Source organism: Rana temporaria, chromosome 1 (assembly GCF_905171775.1).
Source record: "Rana temporaria chromosome 1, aRanTem1.1, whole genome shotgun sequence".
In the NCBI taxonomy this organism is placed as follows: Eukaryota; Metazoa; Chordata; class Amphibia; order Anura; family Ranidae; genus Rana; species Rana temporaria.
In genome coordinates, this window is record NC_053489.1 from 634,383,408 (window position 1) to 634,404,382 (window position 20,975).

The 20,975-nt window shown below is 46.3% G+C and overlaps 1 protein-coding gene across 1 annotated transcript in view; it reads left to right on the forward strand.

Moving 5' to 3' along the window:
* Positions 1-9,408, forward strand: part of LOC120924453 (proton channel OTOP1-like) — a 51,034-nt gene extending 41,626 nt beyond the window's left edge. The window contains exons 5-6 of the mRNA XM_040335423.1: positions 3,017-3,867; positions 9,057-9,408. Of these exons, the coding sequence (XP_040191357.1) occupies positions 3,017-3,867; positions 9,057-9,227 (1,022 nt within the window). The 3' untranslated portion in view covers positions 9,228-9,408. The remainder of the gene's footprint in view (positions 1-3,016; positions 3,868-9,056) is intronic.
* The last annotated feature ends 11,567 nt before the right edge of the window (positions 9,409-20,975 follow it).

Genomic DNA, 20,975 nt, shown 5'->3' on the forward strand with positions numbered 1-20,975 from the left:
TGTTTTTCATATAATTTATAGTAGTACAAATGGCACTATTATTTCCAATGGCTGTTTGCAACATGGGAACTTTCTTGTCACCTGCCATAACCCTTCCCCTATCTATCCCCATTCCACTCTCCATTAATGTCTGACCACTAACTGACCTGTCTGCTCGATGTAATTCTAATTCACCCTCCCCCCTCAATCCTAGTTTAAATACTCCTCCAGCATTCCCATAAACCTCTCCCCCAGCACAGCAGACCCCCTTCCATTCAAGTGCAAACCGTCTTTAGCATATAGGTTGCACCCCAATGAAAAGTCAGCCCAGTGCTCTAGAAACCCAAATCCCTCCTTCCTACACCAGGTATTTAGCCATGCATTCAGCTCTCTAATCTCCCCCTGCCTTTCCTGTGTTGCGCATGGCACAGGCAATATTTCAGAGAATATCACCTTGGAGGTCCTTCCCTTCATCTTGCAGCCTAGTTCTTTAAATTGATTCTTAAGGAGCCTCCACCTTCCATGTATACTGTCATTGGTTCCAACGTGGACCAAGACAGCTGGGTCATGCCCAGCCCCTCCCAGTAATTTATCCACCCGGTCCACCACATGCCGAACCCTGGCACCAGGGAGACAGCAAACCATTCGGTTGAAGCGATCCTGGCGACAAATTATTCTATCAGTCCTTCTGATTATAGAATCCCCTATTACCACCAACTGTCTAGGCCTACCTGCACTCCCCTCCCCACCTCTACTAGATGGGTTGCTCTCCCGGCTGGTTAATTTACTGCTTCTTTTTTTTATCAATATCGTATGTTTGCCTTTTATGTTCAGTCAGGTCATCATATTTACAAAATTACAGATCTATTCAAAAGAGAATTTTAACACCATTGAACTGATGAAAAAGAAGCCAGCCACCGTTTATTATTGTATACTACAAACTCTACAACATTTTTATGGTTACATTTTTTTTTTTCAAGAAAATACACATGCATTGTATAAGTAGTCATACCAAGGTGCAAATACATATCTTCGTGTAGAAGTAATGCATAGAGTTCAAACTAGGGTTGTCCCGATACCACTTTTTTAAGACCGAGTACAAGTACCGATACTTTTTTTCAAGTACTCGCCGATACGGATTACTGATATTTTTTTTAATGTCATGTGACAGTGGCAAATGTGTCAGTATTTTTTAATTTTTTTTACATCTCCCCTTTGAGACAGAGAAGGGGACAAAGGACACAGATTCCCCAGTCACTTTCTCTGCAGCCTCAGCTAAAATGAATGGAGAGAACCTGTGTTTATGATGTTTCAGTTATGTAAATGGACAGTCAGTGATCACCGACTCTGTACATACGGAAAAAGTAGGAGCCGGATTTAATCTCTGCTCTCCATCCTGACAGATCGAGGGGGTGGAGGAGGACATTGAGGGGGAGAGTAGCAGGAGGGGGACACAGAGCACGGAGCATGGACTGCAGCGCGGAGGGGGACAAGGACCCGGAGCACGGACAGCAGCGTGGAGGGGGACAAGGACCCGGAGGGGGAGAGCAGCATGGAGGAGGACAAGGACCCGGAGGGGGAGAGCAGCATGGAGGAGGACAAGGATCCAGAGGGGGAGAGCAGCACGGAGGAGGACACGAACCCGGAGGGGGAGAGCATCACGGAGGAGGATACAGGCACAGTCTGTGGTGATCGGTGCGGCTTTGGGAGGAGTTACAAGCACCGATCACCGCTGAATAACTTTAACTAAAGCAGCTGAAAAGGGGGCAGATCAGTGCTTGTAACTCCACTGCCACACCGATCACCCTGACTGCCCAGGTATCAGGGTGAAGCATCGGAGCATTTCCCCGAGTACAAGTACTTAGGGAAATGCTCGGTATCGGTACAGATACCGATACTAGTATCAGTATCGGGACATCCCTAGTTCAAACAATACCTAAACAAACAGGTTTAACCAAACATTTGGTGTCCAGAGACTGGTCAAGATCTTTTAGGACCCTAGAAACACCACTGACTTGGACCATAAGTAAGGAAATGAGATAGGTACTCATTCGATTAGCTATGAGTTAAATAGTTATGCTGCATTTATTCTGAATGGCACTTCAATGGACCTTCTCAAGCTCACCTGAAATGCAACACTACAGTAAAGCCCCATACACACGGTCGGACTTTTGACCGGTCAAAATCACATCGGAATTCCTGATAGAAAAAATCCAATGGGGCATACACACGGTTGGAATTTCCGATGGAAAATGTCCGTCTGAATTTTTCCATCGTAAATTCCGATCGCGTGTACGGGGCTTTACGCACTATTGTATACTATGGTGTACTGAGTTGCTATAAATTGTGCATGCAGCTTTTTGTGTTTGTTGGTTCATTAGGCAAACAATTTAAAAGACTGGCCTACCATAACATTATGCACATTAAAGGCATCATCTTTCTCTTTCCGCGAACACCCCAAATTGTTCGTTATTCAGCGAATAGGCAAACACCCAATGTTCGAGTCGAATTTACGTTCGACTCAAACATCAGGGCTCATCCCTACTTAACAAATGCAGTGGAAATGTTATTTTATGGGATTACGTTAGTTTTCGTGGCAAAGAAGGACTCTTCGTAACAATCTGGACTCTTCGTAACAATCTGGAGTATATGCAAATTGCCATTATAAAAACTGAGGCAGCAGACTTTGTGAAAATTAACATTTGTGTCATTCTCAAAACTTTTGGCCATGGCTGTACAAGTGCTGCTACTACATTCGCTTTGGGTACTATTCATTTTTTCCAACTTTGGTATTTTTTACGAGTGCTGGCATAAAACAATTCATACAATAAATAAACATTCCAAATTTTCTTTCCTTTTAAACAAAACATAGAATGATAATATGTGGCTCTTTGGAGCAACTGAAGAATACATTAAAGGCCCCCAGAATCTAGCTTAATGCTATATACTGTATATCATTATTTTTAATGCCAACTATGATGTGCTTTTTGTGTGTGTTTTTCTTTTATTCTGATTTTATTCTGATTGTATTCTACAGATATAGAACACTTAGAATGTAACTGTACCACAAATCTGTGTAAGGAGTTTAAAAAAGGAATTTATTATATATATCCATTCAACATCGAATATCAGATTTTGGCATCTGCTATGCTGTACGTCCTATGGAAAAATATTGGGAACAAGACGGATTATTCACAGCATAAAACAACATTGAAACTTAATGGTGTGCTTACTGGTTCTATCTTAGGACTTATAGTTTTGGCTGCAACAATCGGCGTAGTTGTTGCTTACCTCCTGAACATCGGTCTCTCCAAAACCAACAGTGAAATGGCTCTAAGTGTTTACTATTTCTATTCAATACCAGTTCTGAGCCTCATGTGCATAGGGTCCCTGCTTGGACTAGTCATGTATAAAATTGAAAGAAAACCCGTAGTCAAAGAGAAGAGTCCTTCTGTGAAACTTGATGCTGACATGCTTGTAGGTTCTGCCATTGGCTCTTGGATTGTCTCATGGGGTTCTATCTTGGCCATAATATGTGCAGAAACTAATCCAGCATACACATGGTACAACTTGCCTTACTCTATTCTGGTAATAATCGAAAAATACATACAAAACCTTTTCATAATCACATACATAAATCGCCGTGGACAGGACGATTTAAAGGCTACTCATATTGACATACCAATAGGAATGGGTCAAATCTCTGTGCCTGCTGAAAGCACAGAATTCACTTGGAAAGGACTTGAGGTCAAACAGCACGATTCTTTGCAACATAAACAGTCTACAAATGACAAGAAGCAGAAGCCTCCTGCAAACCTAAAAATTCAGAACTTTAAGAAATCGCTGCTAAAGAATATAACCGTTCTTTTGTTTCTTTGTAACATATCGGTAAGTACATAAAATTGATGACCACTTTTATTTCTCCAACATGAGCACGTGTGAGGGGACGCTGCAGGAAATTCAGAGAAAGGGAAAGACTGTTGTCATTCCATAATAGATGAGTTGAGAGGTATCTTAAAGCGGAGCTTCACCCTAAAGTGAAACTTCCGCTCATCGGATTCCTCCCCCCTCCGGTGCCACAATTGGCACCTTTCGGGGGAGGGGGGGGGGCAGGATACCTGTCAAAGACAGGCATCCTTTCCCACTTCCTGCTGGAGTCCGGCCGTGGCCATGACTTCCCCGGCGGGGCTCCCTCCTCCTCCTCCCCTGGCCACCGGGCTAATAGGAGAGAGGAGCGGGCCTCACGCATGCACAGTAGGGTTCCCGGCGTGAAGCCGAAAGGCTACACTGCCGGGTTCCCTTACCCGCAATGGCGGCGGCAGTGTAGCCTTTCGGCTTCAGGCTGGGAACCCTTCTGCCGACATCGCTGGACTCCAGGACAGGGAAGTGTCCATTTATTAAAAGCCAGCAGCTGCAGTATGTGTAGCTGCTGGCTTTTAATATATTTTTTTCCTGGACCTCCTCTTTAATATAGCGCAGTCTTCCACCGAAGGGTCCAGAATGTCAGGACACCTGTGGCCAGATGACAGATGCACCTCGTTGAAGTCAGGAGTGCACCACAATGCAGTGAACCCTATGGCAGACAGCTGCGGATGCAACACAGAGTGGATATGAGAGGCAGGTCCACTGGAGCACAAACAGGGATCCCACAGGAAGCTTGAGCCAAAGATTCCCCAGGGCGCAGAGTCTAAGATCCAGCAAGTATCGGCCCCCAGAGCTCCGTAGGGCATAGAGGAGAGAGGGGAAGAAGCCACTCAGGATACAAGAGATAGTGAGGGGTAAGCCAAGGTCAGGGCTACAAGCAGACAGGATAAACAAAGGACAGGCCAAAGGTCAGGGTCACAAGCAAACAGGAATAGTCAGGGACAAGCCAAGATCGGTACACAGAGATAAACGTAGCACACGGCAAGCAGGAACCCAAACACACAAGGCTTAACAAACAACGTTAATCAGCATGGCTGGCTTGCAGTGCACAGGTTAATATAGTGTTCCCTGATAGGCAGTGCCGATAATGACCTCCCTGGGGTCCTAAGTAAAATTCTGCTAAGGGGCCCTCAACGGTGGCGAAAAATGGGCGTGGTTACCAGGGAATCGTGGGCGTGAAGTACATGGGCATGGCTCGGAGGGGTGTGGTTAGAGTCTGAGATGAATGAGGGATGGAGGGAGAAAGAAAGAAAGAGGGAGAGAAAGAAAGAGGGAGAGAGAAAGAAAGAGAGAGAGAGAAAGAAAGAAAGAAAGAGGGTGAGAAATAGGGAAAGAAAGAAAGAAAGAAAGAGAAAAAAGAGGGAGAGAAAGAAAGAGGGAGAGAAAGAAAGAAAGAGGGAGAGAAAGAAAGAGGGTGAGAAATAGGGAAAGAAAGAAAGAAAGAAAGAAAGAAAGAAAGAAAGAAAGAAAGAAAGAAAGAAAGAAAGAAAGAAAGAAAGAAAAAAAAGAGGGAGAAAAAGAAAGAAAAAAAGAGGGAGAGAGAGAAAGAAAGAAAGAAAGAGCGAAAGAAAAAAAAAGAGGGAGAGAAAGAAAGAAAGAAAAAAGAGGGAGAGAAAGAAAGAGGGAGAGAGAGAAGGAGAGAAAGAAAGAAAGAGGGATGAAGGGACAGCAGGCCCAGATCCTTCACCACAATAGAAATGTCTATTCCAGAAAGTTTAACAAATCAGCAGATGGCGCTTCAATCATCCCGGCACCATGGCTGTTATGGTGTCAGGATGATTGCAGCGCATTATTTCTATTATTACATTGTAATATAGAATTAAAATATTCAACTTACCATAATGCAGAATTAGTGGAAACCCGGAGTCCCTTCTTACATCAGACATTCCCAGCGGAGCCCCTCCTTACATCAGGTGTCCCCAGCAGAGCCCTTCCTTACATCAGGTGTCCCCAGCGGAGTCCCCCCATACACAAGGTGTCCCCAGCAGAGTCCCCCCTTACACCAGGCGTTCCCAGCAGAGTCCCCCCTTACACCAGGCATTCCCAGCGGTGTCCCCCCTTACAACAGGCGTTCCCAGTGGAGTCCCCCTTACACCAGACGTTCCCAGCAGAGTCCCCCTTACACCAGGCATTCCCAGCGGAGTCCCCCCTTACACCAGGCGTTCCCAACAGAGTCCCCCCTTACACCAGACGTTCCCAGCAGTGTCCCCCCTTACACCAAGCGTTCCCAGCAGTGTCCCCCCTTACACCAAGCGTTCCCAGCAGAGTCCCCCCTTACACCAGGCGTTCCCAGCGGTGTCCCCCCTTACACTAGGCGTTCCCAGTGGAGTCCCCCTTACACCAGACGTTCCCAGCAGAGTCCCCCTTACACCAGGCATTCCCAGCGGAGTCCCCCCCTTACACCAGGCATTCCCAACAGAGTCCCGCCTTACACCAGGCGTTCCCAGCAGTGTCCCCCCTTACACCAAGCGTTCCCAGCGGTGTCCCCCCTTACACCAGGTGTTCCCAGCAGCGTCCCCCCTTACACCAGGCGTTCCCAGTGGAGTCCCCCTTACACCAGACGTTCCCAGCAGAGTCCCCCTTACACCAGGCATTCCCAGCGGAGTCCCCCCTTACACCAGGCGTTCCCAACAGAGTCCCCCCTTACACCAGGCGTTCCCAGCGGTGTCCCCCCTTACACCAAGCGTTCCCAGCGGTGTCCCCCCTTACACCAGGTGTTCCCAGCAGCGTCCCCCCTTACACCAGGCGTTCTCAGCGGCGTCACCCCTTACACCAGGCATTCCCAGCGGCGTCCCCCCTTACACCAGGCATTCCCAGCAGGGCCCCCCCTTACACCAGGCATTCCCAGCAGGGCCCCCCCTTACACCAGGCATTCCCAGCAGGGCCCCCCCTTAAATCATCAGGTATGATGCCCCAGCAGCATAGACTCAGTACAGAGTACAGAGAGTACATACGTCGAAGTCATTCGACGCATGCGAGGGATGGCGGGCGCTCGGACATGTACGGTAGGTCTGTACAGACGACGGAACATGTCCGAGCGGGCAGGATTCCAGCGGGCTGTTTTAAAACAAGTCCAGAAATATTTGCCCGCTGGAAAAAGGCCCGGCGGGCAAATGTATGCTGGAATCCTGTCCGCTCGGGCCTACACACGACCGAACATGTCTGCTGAAACTGGTCCGCGGACCAGTTTCAGCAGACATGTTCGGTCGTGTGTACGGGGTCTTATAGTTACATATCCCCTTGTCTCACATACGTTGTCCCTGGTCCTAAACCTTCTAACTTCTCGTTTCTGGATTAAACAAAATATTGAGAAATAATAAGCCAAGGGGAGATAGGGGCTAGAGCATATGGCGCTATGGGAATAGGTAGCTGGATGACGAGATGCCAGAGAAAGAGAACCCTTCTCCCAAAAAAATAAAAATTTCCTCATTATCAGTGCCAAAATATAAAACAAAAAATTAAGGATGATAAAGGGACATCGTATAAAAAAAAAAAAAAAAAAATCTTTTTTTGGGTGAACCCCCGCTTTAAGAAAACTCCTTTATAACTGACTCTGTGAGTAATATACTACAACTGGCTTTGTGAATACTGCAATGGCAGTTATAAAGCATTACTCACAGAGCCAGTTATAAAGAAGTATTGCTTTATAACCGACATTTTGAGTATTACTTAACCACTTGCCGGCCGCCAATGACAGATTGACGTCGGCAAAGTGGTTGTAGAATCCTGACTGGACGTCATATGACGTCCTCAGGATTCTGAACCGCTTCCCCCCCCCTGGGGGCACGCATCGCGGCGATCGTTGTTGCGGGGTGTCAGTCTGACACCCCGCAACACCGATCAAGGTAAAGAATCTCTCACGGAGACTCTTTACCACGTGATCAGCCGTGTCCAACCACGGCTGATCACGATGTAAACAGGAAGAGCCGTTGACGGCTCTTCCTCACTCGCCTCTGACAGACGCGAGTAGAGGAGAGCCGAACGGCTGCTCTCCTGACAGGGGGGGTTCGCGCTGATTGTTTATCAGCGCAGCCCCCCCTCGGATCGCCACATGGACCACCAGGGAAGCCCACCCTGGACCACCAGGGAAGGGCAAACTAAAAAAAATGCTAAAAAAAAAGGCTAAAAAAAAAAAAAGGCTGGAAAAAAACCCCAAAAATAAATAAAAGATGCCAATCAGTGCCCACAAATGGGCACTGACTGGCAACATAGGTGCCGCCCCACAGTGTCCATCAGTGCCACCCCACAGTGTCCATCAGTGCCACCCCACAGTGCCCATCCATGCCCAGTGCCCATCTGTGCCACCCATAAGTATCCATCAGTGCCACCCATAAGTGCCACCCATGAGTGCCCATCTGTGCCGCCTATGAGTGCCCAGTGCCGCCCATGAGTGCCCATCAGTGCCGCCCATGTGTGCCCATCAGTGCCGCCTATGTGTGCCCATCAGTGCCGCCTATGTGTGCCCATCAGTGCCGCCTATGTGTGCCCATCAGTGCCACATACCAGCGCCGCCAATCAGTGCCACCTTATCTGTGCCCGTCAGTACTACCTCATCGATGTCCATCAGTGCCATCTCATCAGTGCTGCCATATCAGTGCCCATAATTGAAAGAGAAAACTTACTTATTTACAAAAAAAATTACAGAAAAAAATAAAAACGTAATTTTTTTTCAAAATTTTTTGTATTTTTTTAGTTGTTGCGCAAAAAAAAATTGCAGAGGTGATTAAATACCAACAAAAGAAAGCTCTATTTGTGGGGAAAAAGGACGCCAATTTTGTTTGGGTACAATGTAGAATGACCGCGCAATTGCCATTCAAAGTGCGACAGTGCTGAAAGCTGAAAATTGGCTTGGGTGGGAAGGTACGTAAGTGCCCTGTATGGAAGTGGTTAAAGACCTCTTTCACCCTGGAGGTGTTTTTAGGCGCTTTTGGGCTAAAAATAGCGCCTGTAAAGCTCCTTAAATACGCCTCCCCTGCAGCCCCAGTTTGAGAGCTTGAGTGCTTTCACACTGGGGCGGTGTGCCCGCCTTCTTCACAGACATTCCTCATCTACTTAGCAAGCCTGTATCTATTCTGTCACAGAGGTCACTAACATAGATGTTGTATAGATTGGGCATTGGTAAGACTCAGTAATATAACGCTTTTCTTTTCCAGCTCTGGATACTGCCAGCCTTTGGTTGTCGCCCGCAGTATGATAATGGACTGGAAGCTACCGTGTTTGGAATCCTTCCCTGGATTATTATCATTGATGTTGCTCTTCCCTTTTCCATTTTTTATAGAATGCATTCAGCCTATTCATTATTTGATGTGTACTGTAACATATGAACACCCTACAGAAAGATTCTCAGGATTCTTTCAGCAGTTTAAGTGACTTCTACAGTTGTGTGGAAAAGTATTTGCCCCTTCCTGATTTTTTACTTGCATATTTCTCACACTTAAATGATTCAGATCATCAGACAAATTTTGATATTTCACAAAGATAACGCAAGTAAATCCATGATGCAGTTTTTAAATTATTATTTCATTTATTAACCACTTCAGCCCCGGACCATTTTGCTGATCAATGACCGGGCCACTTTTTGCGATTCGGCACTGCGTCTCTTTAACTGACAATTGCGCGGTCGTGCGACGTGGCTCCCGAACAAAATTGACGTCATTTTTTTCCCACAGATAGAGCTTTCTTTTGGTGGTATTTGATCACCTCTGCGGTTTTAATTTTTTGCGCTATTAATAAAAATAGAGCGACAATTTAAAAAAAAAATAATATTTTTTACTTTTTGCTATAATAATTATCCCCCAAAAATATATAAAAAAAACATTTTTTTACCTCAGTTTAGGCCAATATGTATTCTTCTACATATTTTTCATAATTTTTTTTAGCAATAAGCGTTTATTGATTGGTTTGCGCAAAAGTTATAGCGTCTACAAAATAGGGGATAGTTTTATGGCATTTTTATTAATATTTTTTTTTTTTTTTACTAGTAATGTCGGCGATCTGCGATTTTTATCGGTACTGCGACCTTATGGCGAACACATCAGACACTTTTGACACATTTTTGGGACCATTGGCATTTTTATAGCGATCAGTGCTATAAAAATGTATTGATTACTGTAAAAATGTCACTGGCAGGGAAGGGGTTAACACTAGGGGGCGATCAAGGGGTTAATTATGTTCCCTCATTGTGTTCTAACTGAAGGGGGGGTGGGACTGACTAGGGGAAATGACAAATCGCTGTTCTTACATTGTATGGACATACGATCAGTCATTTCTCCCCCTGAAAGAACCGGGAGCTGTGTGTTTACACACACAGCTCCCGGTTCTCGCTCCCGGTTAACCGTCTGTCACGAGCGATCTCGGGTGCCCAGCGGTGATCGCCTAGTGGCTGCAATGCAAAATATTGCGTGATTTTGCGCAGCCGAGCCGACCTGCCGCCGTAAAACTACGGTGGGCGGTCGGCAATCGGTTAAGGGAAAAAAGCTGTTCAAACCTGCCTGGCCCGATGTGAAAAAGTAATTTCCCCCTCCCATGCTGAATCATGAATGGACTGTGAAAACTGAGTTCAATTTCACTTGCCCCACCCAGGCCTGATTACTGCCAGATATGTTGAATCAAGAAATCACATAAATAGAAGCTGTCTGACAAAGTGTAGCACGCTAACAAATCATCAAAAAGCCACACATCATGCCACAATCTAAATAAATTCAAGAACAGATTAGAAACAAGGGGCTAGATTCAGGTAGCTTTGCGCATTGTTACGGCGGCGCAGCGTATCGTATTTACGCTACGCGGCCGTAAGTCAGAGAGGCAAGTGCTGTATTCACAAAGCACCTGCCTCCTAAGTTACGGCGGCGTAGCGTAAATGGGGCCGGCGTAAGCGCGCCTAATTCAAAGGAGGATGAGGGGGCGTGTTTAATGTTAATTATTGGTGACCCGACGTGATCAACGTTTTTCCCGAACGGCGCATGCGCTGTCCGTGGAATTTCCCAGTGTGCATTGCTCCAAACTACGCCGCAAGGACGTCATTGGTTTCGACGTAAACGTAAATTACGTCCAGCCTCATTCACGGACGAGTTACGCAAACGATGTAAAAGTTTCAAATTTCGACGCGGGAACGACGGCCATACTTAACATTGCGTACGCCTCCTAATAGCAGGAGTAACCTTACGCCGAAAAAGCCTAACGTAAACAACGTAAAAAAATAGCGCCAGGCGTACGTACATTTGTGAATCGGCGTATCTAGGTCATTTGCAAACGACGGAAGCTCCACCTAGCGGCCAGCGTAAATACTGCACCCTAAGATACGACGGCGTAGGAGACTTACGACGCTCGTATCTTAGCCTAATTTAAGCATATCTGGTTTCCAGAATACGCTTAAATTTACGACGGCGTAGATTCAGAGTTACGACGGCGTATCTACTGATAACTCTACGTGAATCTAGCCCAAGTAATGTACATGTATCAGTCTAGGAAGGATTTCAAAGACATTTCTAAAGCTTTGGAACTCCAGTGAACCACGGGGGGAGCCATTATCCACAAATGGAGATAACTTGGAACAGTGATGAACCTTCCAAGGAGTGGCCGGCCTACAAAAATTACTCCAAGAGCATGACAACGACTTATCCAGAAGGTCATAAAAAAAACAGAACAACATCTAAAGAACTGCAGACCTCCCTTGCCTCGGGTAAGATCAGTGTTTATGATTCAACAATAAGAAAGAGACTGGGCAAAAATGGCCCCCATGGTAGAGTTCCAAGGCCAAAGTCACTGCTGACCAAAAAGAACACAAAGGCTCTTCTCACATTTACCAAAACACGTCTTGATTATCCCCAAGACTTTTAGGCAAACATTCTGTGGACTGATGAGACAAAAATTTAACTTTTTGGAAGGTGTGTCCCCCGTTACATCTGGCATAAAACTAATACAGCATTTCATAACAACATACCAACAGTCAGACATGGTGGTGGTAGCGTGATGGTCTGGGGCTGCTTTGCAGTTTCAGGACCTGGACGACTTACCATAACTGATGGAACCATGAATTCTGATCTCTACCATAAAATCCTAAAGGAGAATGTCCGGCCATCGGTTCGTGACCTCACGCTCGAGTGCACTTGGGTTATGCAGCAGGACAATGATCCGAACCACAACAGCAAGTCCACCTCCAAATGGTGCAAACAGTAAGATTTAGGTTATATGGTGGGGAAAAAATTGCTCCACAGCAATGTTAAATACTCATTGCCAGTTATTGCAAACGCTTGATTGCAGTTGTTGCCGCCAAGGGTGGCACAACCTGTTATAGGTTGTGTGGTTTAGGGGGCAATTACTTTTTCACATTAAGCCAGGCAGGTTTGGACAGTTTTTTTGCCTTAATAAATTAAACCATCATTTAAAAACTGCATTTTGTATTTACTCGGGTTATCTTTGTGAAGTAATAAAGTTTGTTTGATGATCTGAGTCATTTAAGTGTAAAATAAATAAAAAATCAGAAAGGGGCCAAATACTTTTTTCACACAACTGTATGTGAATGTAAAAATGTTCATCCAGTCCATTGCTGTTATTTTAATTGCTTATAGTCATCCTGATTTTAAATTACAATCATCCCATGCATACTACTAGACCTTTCTAGTTGTGGTTGTTGACAAAAATCCTATACGTGTGGATATAAAAAGTCTACACACCCATGTTAAAATGTCAGGTTTCTGTGATGTAAAAAAATGACAAAGTTAATAATTTTAGAACTTTCTCCACCTTTAATGTGACCTTTAAACTGTACAACTCAATTGAAAAACAAACCAAAATCTTTTGGGGGGGGGAGAGTTAAAATAAAAAAATAAAATAATTTGGTTACATAAGTGTGCACACCCTCTTATAACTGGGGATGTAGCTGTGTTCAGAATCAAGCAATCACATTCACTCATCTTTTAAAGTGCCTCTGATTAACCCCTAATAAAGTTCAGCTGTTCTAATAGGTCTTTCCTGACATTTTTTTTGTCACATCCTACAGCAAAAGCCATGGTCCTCAGAGAGCTTCCAAAGTATCAGAGGGATCTCATTACTAACTACTAGCCGACCAGCCACCGTCATTATATGGCGGCAGGTCGGCTCTCCTGGGCGAGAGCCCGTAGCTATACGTCGTCTTTTCGAGCGGCCACTAGGGGCGCGTGCGCGCCCCCCGCTCGCCCCCGACTCCCGTGCGTGTGCCCGGCGGGCTCGATCGCCGCCGGGCACCCGCGATTGCTCGTTACAGAGCGGGGCCAGGGAGCTGTGTGTGTAAACACACAGCTCTCAGTCCTGTCAGCAGGGTAAATGCTGATCTTCTGTTCATACAATGTATGAACAGAGGATCAGTGTTTCCCCTAGTGAGGCCACCCCCCCCCCCACAGTAAGAACACACCCAGGGACATACTTAACCCCTTCCCCGCCCCCTAGTGTTAAACCCTTCACTGCCAGTGGCATTTTTATAGTAATCCAATGCATTTTTATAGCACTGATCGCTATAAAAATGGCGATGGTCCCAAAAATGTGTCAAAAGTGTCCGAAGTGTCCGCCATAATGTCGCAGTACCGAAAAAAAATCGCTGATCGCCGCCATTACTAGTAAAAAAAATATATTAATAAAAATGCCATAAAAATACCCCCTATTTTGTAAACGCTATAACTTTTGCGCAAACCAATCAATAAACGCTTATTGCGATTTTTTTTAATGAAAAATATGTAGAAGAATATGTATCGGCCTAAACTGAGGAAATTTTTTTTTTTTTTTATATATTTTTGGGGGATATTTATTACAGCAAAAAGTAAAAAATATTCATTTTTTTCAAAATTGTCGCTCTATTTTTGTTTATAGCGCAAAAAAATAAAAACCGCAGAGGTGATCAAATACCACCAAAAGAAAGCTCTATTTGTGGGAAAAAAAGGACGCCAATTTTGTTTGGGAGCCACATCGCACGACCGCACAATTGTCAGTTAAAGCGGCACAGTCCCGAATCGCAAAAAGTGCTCTGGTCTTTGGGCAGCAATATGGTCCAGGGGTTAAGTGTTTAAAGAGTATTAGTACGGAGAAGGGTACAAAAGAATTTCCAAGGCATTAGATATACCATGGAACACAGTGAGAAAATATGTCACAACAGTGACATTACCAAGAATTGGACATCCTCCAAAATTGATGAAAAGACCAGGAAAAAAAAACGGGTCAGGGAGGCTGCCAGGAGGCCTACAGCAACATTAAAGGAGCTGCAGGAATATCTGGCAAGTACTGGCTGTGTGGTACTTGTGACAACATTCTCCCATATTCTTCATATGTCTGGGCCATGGGGTAGACGGAAGCCTTTTCATTCGAAGAAAAACATCCAGGCACAGCTAAATTTCCCAAAGTCTCCCAAAAGCATGTGGGAAAATGTGCTATGGTCTGATGAAGCCAGGGTTGAACTTTTTGACCAAAATTCCAAAAGATATGTGTGGTGCAAAAACAACACTGAACATCACCAAAAGAACACCATACCCACCGTGAAGCATGGTGGTGGAAGCATTATGCTTTGGGGCTGTTTTACTTCTGCTGGAACAGGGGCCTTGGTCAAGGTAGAGGGAAATATGAACAGTTTCAAATACCAGTCAATGTTGACACCAAACCTTCAGGCTTCTGCTATGCAACCATATTATAATATTTTTTTTTTTATTTCCCTCCAACTAAAAGATTTCAGTTTGTTGCTCAACTGAGTTGAAGTTCTGAAATAATTTCTTTTTGTCTCATTTTTATTTACATCACAGAAACCTGACATTTTAACAGGGGTGTGTAGACGTTTTATATCCACTGTATCTTCTTTGGAGCTCAGATATTTTTTTTAATGCCTTGGTGCTGAATGGGACATTTATTCAAAGAACATTTATTCAGGCAAGATTCATACATGTGTATGGAGTCAGAGTTGAGAACTGTTTAAAATAATGTATGTGAATTGGGCCCTGAAAAGAGAATAGCACACTTTAGAGTAAAGTAGGCATATCATCACACGGATGTAATAAAGGATTAGTTTCTGAAATAGCAAGCATTTAAAATCTGTTTATTTGTTCTTTCTTTTTTGACTAGAGTGTTCCTTTATAAGCTCTATAAGTAAAATGCAACTATCAATAAATAGTAAATATAATGTTGGAATGGGAACGTTCCCTTGAATTGTCAAAGAGAATGTAATGCCGCGTACACACGATCATTTTTCGTCATGAAAAAAAAAAACAATGTTTTTCCAACTTCATCATTAAAACGACGTTGCCCACACACCATAGTTTTAAAAAAATGCTCTAGCAAAGCGCAGTGATGTACAACACGTACGACGGCACTATAAAGGAGAAGTTCCATTCGGATGGCGCCACCCTTGGGGCTGCTTTAGCTGATTCTGTGTTAGTAAAAGACGATTCGCGCTTTTCAGTCTGTTACAGCGTGATGAATGTGCTTACTCCATTACGAACGGTAGTTTTACCAGAACGAGCGCTCCCGTCTCATAACTTGCTTCTGAGCATGCGCGGGTTTTTAACGTCGTTTTAGCCCACACACGATCATTTTTTACAACCCGAAAAATTACATGGCTTAAAACGTTGTTAAAAAAATACAGCATGTTCGAAAAAAAAATTGTCATTTTTCAGAACCTGAAAAATGATGTGAAGCCCAGACACGATCATTTTAAAAGACATTTTTTAAAACAACGTTTTTTTTCATGCCGAAAAAGGATCATGTGTATGCGACATAAGACACACACTTGTCCAGTTTAAAGTGAATTTCGATTTTTTTAACGGTAAAACCCAAATATATTTTTTATACATTATGCTCATGCCTGGTTTAAAACAAAACGGTTCAAAGCAATACTCGCCCTCTTCATGCTCTAGCACTGCCCTCCACATCCTCCTCCAATCCTGTTGGTCAGGTCTCTTCTGTGTTAAATGATATCCAAAGTTATTCAATCCACTTCCTATGAGCCCAGGATCTCAAGCACACGCCCCCCCAGAAGCACATCATCACACCAGCTTGGGCTCACAGTACTGCTGCCCAAAACGGTGCTCAATCATCTCTGTGTAAGTGGTGTTGTGTGGCAAGGAGGAAAAAGAGGTGTTAGGCTTATTCCCAAAACCATTAAATGCCACCCAATGTCTTATTTGTAGATGTACCGTATATACTTGAGTATAAGCCGACCTGAATATAAGCCGAGGCACCTAATTTTACCACAAAAAAGGGAAAACGTATTGACTCGAGTATAAGCCTAGGGTGTCCATCTGCATGTATCACTGTGCCTCACTTTGCCTCACTTTGCCTCATTTCGCCAATGTGCATGCCTCACTGTGTCCATGCCTCACTGTGTCCATGCCTCACTGTGTCCATGACTAGACTGACGTTTAACATGGGAGTCTATGGAAGGGGTGCACGGCTTTGAAAAATCAGTGTTGCCTGGCCTTAGGTCCCCTGGACAACAAACCCTACGGCTGGCTGGTACCTGGTCCCCACAGTTCGGGAGATCAGGTGCAAAAAGGTGACTCGAGTGTAAGCCTGGGGGGGCATTTTCAGTATGCCACCCGCCCTCCCCCAGGCTGGTCAGTCGGTCCACCAAGGGAACCCCATCACCTGCGACCTCCACCTGCTTGGCCTCCCATTTTTCATTACCAGCGACTTCTTGTTCTCCTGCTCTAAACGGCAGCGGCTTCCATTTCCTCTCTCTTCGGCGGGCAATTGGGAGTCTTCTCTTTTCAGCCAATCAGAAAACAGGTCTCACACCCACTTCTGATTGGCCGGATTGAAGATCAGTGTTTCAATAGCGAATATTTATTCGCTGGTGTAACACACCTGGGGGAGCTCCAGGTTCAGGGCTCAAGTCCTGCGGGAACGCGTGGGAACAGAGTCCCTGCACTTTTTTCACAGCAGGAACGCAGTTCCCTTTGCAGGACTAGAGCAGCCGAGAGCTGCCGAGCCGCCTGAGCCAATCCTTTACTAAGCGGCGATGCCCAGCTCGAGGAGACATTCCTGCTTAAAGTTCTTTCTAAATCCCACGATAACTCGCGGTAGACCTCCGCAATGTCTCCTAGGAACAATGACAAAAGCTCCCAGGAGACATTGCGGAATACCCGCACACTACCCGATGAATCCATATACAGGAAGCTGCCAGTAACACAAAGGATTACTAAGGTACAGTGGATCGAAAAAAAAAAAAAAACATGCGGTTTAGTAATTATACATATGAGTGCATTTTTTTTTTTGGTGGGGGAGTGGCTTTTGGATGGGAGTTCCCACACTTTTTTCCCCAGGACTTGACCCCTGTCCAGGTTGCATGCTCTGTGACCCGAGCCCACCCAATTTTGAAGCCTATTAGAGCCCCTGACATTTAGAGTGGTGACAGTGATTCAACTCCAGCAATAATTTTTTTTCTAAGGCTTTTTAGAAATGAATCTCTATTAACAATAACTGCACTCACCTACAGTAATGTGCTTTTATTTCTACGTGGTATGTACAAATGGAGATCCTAACACCAGTTAGACCCAAAAGCATAAGAGGAAAATCACGCTTTATTTTAGGCATCGCATGCCTTAATATAACTTAGAGGCTGGAGTGTATATTTTAGGGCATTAAGTCCTTCTCCCTGATCAGACAGCAGGCTCCACCAACATATGTGACACTCTCTGATTTCCCAGAGTGCTGTCAGTGCTCCTTTCTCACTCTCAGGGGCGTGGTGAGCCATCTGCTAGCAGTCTTGTGGCAGCTTGTGCTAAACTTTTTTTTGGGGGGGGGGGGGGGGGCGGCAAACAAACCCACCCAAGGTCTTCACTCACCCCTCCAGGGTCATGGTTCCACAGCTTCGTCGGCTTCTCCTCCCGGCAACCTGGTCTTCTTTAGATCCGCCTCCTGTCCTAATTGGCTAGGAGGAGAATTTGGAAACTGATAGCGAATATTGATTCACTAGTGTCACAAGTGCTGTGCCCCGAACCCAACCTTTTTCAAGTCAATTAGAGCCTCAGGCTCTAATTGTGTGCTTGAAAGTAAAACAAACTGATATACAGCTATGAGTCTAGCCACCTACATCTCCTCTCTGCGCAGAACCCTAATTCTGGGATTTGTAGTGCCTTTTGCTAAGCTCATAAAGTGGCTTAGTTTGTATCAAACTATACCTCCCACAACCCTCCACACTTCTCTCCAGAGTCTCTCTAGCACTCTACATCCTCAGTCCGCCCCCTAGTGGTTGGAGGGTGGGCTTAGCACTGGCTGCTCTATGTTTTGTAGTAGCAACGGCTCCTGCAGATGTGTCTATGTGAAAGTCTTCTGTGAACAGCAAGGGCAGTAGCAGAGCAACAGACACAGTGAAACTGCAGCCATTCCTCTCCCAGTCAGCTGCTTGCTGGGGTTACAGAAATATGGAACAGCAATGTGTATTCACTGAGAAAACACCACATTTTCTCTCTAAATAAACCCCTATACATTTAACCCCTTAACCTAGGCACCTCTCGGCCCTTTAAGAGGTTTCTGATGCCGGGAGGCAGGGCAGGGTTTCTCATCATTTAACTGGCATAATTGGCTGTCACAGCGATCACATTATTGGAAAGCTCCTGATTACAAGTAGAGATCAGCAGGGTTGGACTGGCCATCGGGACTCCTGGGAGTTTCCCGGTGGGCCGATGGCTCAGTGGGCCAGTTGTCACTCAGGGGCGTTGGGAGGGGGTGGCTAAAGCCCCGAATGGGTCCCCAAAAAGCCCGGAGTCCGCCCTGACTGTAAACATCCAGTGATGATTGGTGGGCAAGTGGGGGCGTGCGGCCGCAGTGAGAGTGGAGCTGTTAAAACGATGTCGGGGATGGGCGGGGCCAATATGAGGGGGCACCCCCATCATCAGTGCTTAGATGTGACAGCTCCACTCTCACTGCAGCAGCAAGCCCGATACCAATGTGCGGGGCCCCTTCGTCCAGTACATTTGCAAACACTGCCTGTATACACTCTGACAGTCAGAATGTATACAGGCAGTGTTTGCTATGTACTGGACGAAGGGGCCCCGCACATCGGTATCGGGTCGTGCGGCTGCAGAGTCTGACTGCTGGCTGGGGAGGAAGGTGGTGGCCGCACCCGTTGCAACTACTGCATGTGCACGGTTCCAGTGCAGGCTGCAGAGTATCGCTGCTGGGTGGCGTGCATGTGCAGGGTGACAACAGTGAACCTGTTGAACATCCTGCCTGTGTGTCCTCTCAGACCTCTTCTCTCCCGTGTAACTCCTCCACCTTCCCCCCCACAGCCGCTTTCATCCATGCAAACAATAGAAGACAGACTGTCTGAGCAGAAGGCGGAGCTGTCCAACTTTTCAAGTTAAAAAGCCTGTGATTGGTTGCTAGGGGCAGTCCTAGCAACCAATCGTCTGTCTGTAACATGGAAAGTTGAACAGCTCCCGCCTTCTGCTTGGACGCTTCGCATCCTCTGAGTGTCTTCTCCCTGCTGTGTAAGGTAAGGGAGGGGGCACTGACATAAAGGGAGCTGTGTTTTGTTGCAAAGAAAGAAGATGGCTGTAAAGGATACCAGAAAGGAGGGGACTGTGGAAGGAGGGGGGACAGTGTTTGTGTAATGAGGGGGGGACAGTGTTTGTGTAATGAGGGGGGACAGTGTTTGTGTAATGAGGGGGGGACAGTGTTTGTGTAATGAGGGGGGGACAGTGTTTGTGTAATGAGGGGGGACAGTGTTTGTGTAATGAGGGGGGGGGACAGTGTTTGTGTAAGGAGGGGGGGACAGTGTTTGTGTAAGGAGGGGGGGACAGTGTTTGTGTAATGAGGGGGGGACAGTGTTTGTGTAAGGAGGGGGGGCAGTGTTTGTGTAATGAGGGGGGGACAGTGTTTGTGTAAGGAGGGGGGGACAGTGTTTGTGTAAGGGGGGGGGGGGCAGTGTTTGTGTACGGAGGGGGGGACAGTGTTTGTGTAATGAGGGGGGGGGACAGTGTTTGTGTAAGGAGGGGGGGGACAGTGTTTGTGTAAGGAGGGGGGGACAGTGTTTGTGTAAGGAGGGGGGGACAGTGTTTGTGTAAGGAGGGGGGGACAGTGTTTGTGTAAGGAGGGGGGGACAGTGTTTGTGTAAGGAGGGGGGGACAGTGTTTGTGTAATGAGGGGGGGGACAGTGTTTGTGTAAGGAGGGGGGGCAGTGTTTGTGTAAGGAGGGGGGGCAGTGTTTGTGTAAGGAGGGGGGGCAGTGTTTGTGTAAGGAGGGGGGGACAGTGTTTGTGTAAGGAGGGGGGGGGGACAGTGTTTGTGTAAGGAGGGGGGGGGGACAGTGTTTGTGTAAGGAGGGGGGGGCAGTGTTTGTGTGAGGGGGGGGGCAGTGTTTGTGTAAGGAGGGGGGCAGTGTTTGTGTAAGGAGGGGGGGGACAGTGTTTGTGTAAGGAGGGGGGGACAGTGTTTGTGTAAGGAGGGGGGGGACAGTGTTTGTGTAAGGAGGGGGGGACAGTGTTTGTGTAAGGAGGGGGGGGACAGTGTTTGTGTAAGGAGGGGGGGACAGTGTTTGTGTAAGGAGGGGGGGACAGTGTTTGTGTAATGAGGGGGGGACAGTGTTTGTGTAATGAGGGGGGACAGTGTTTGTGTAATGAGGGGGGGACAGTGTTTGTGTAATGAGGGGGGACAGTGTTTGTGTAATGAGGGGGGACAGTGTTTGTGTAATGAGGGGGGGGGGGACAGTGTTTGTGTAATGAGGGGGGGGACAGTGTTTGTGTAATGAGGGGGGGGCAGTGTTTGTGTAATGAGGGGGTGTCAGTGTTTGTGTAAGGAGGGGGGACAGTGTTTGTGTAATGAGGGGGGGACAGTGTTTGTGTAATGAGGGGGGGACAGTGTTTGTGTAATGAGGGGGGACAGTGTTTGTGTAATGAGGGGGGGACAGTGTTTGTGTAAGGAGGGGGGGACAGTGTTTGTGTAAGGAGGGGGGGACAGTGTTTGTGTAAGGAGGGGGGACAGTGTTTGTGTAAGGAGGGGGGGACAGTGTTTGTGTAATGAGGGGGGGACAGTGTTTGTGTAAGGAGGGGGGCAGTGTTTGTGTAAGGAGGGGGGGCAGTGTTTGTGTAAGGAGGGGGGGGACAGTGTTTGTGTAA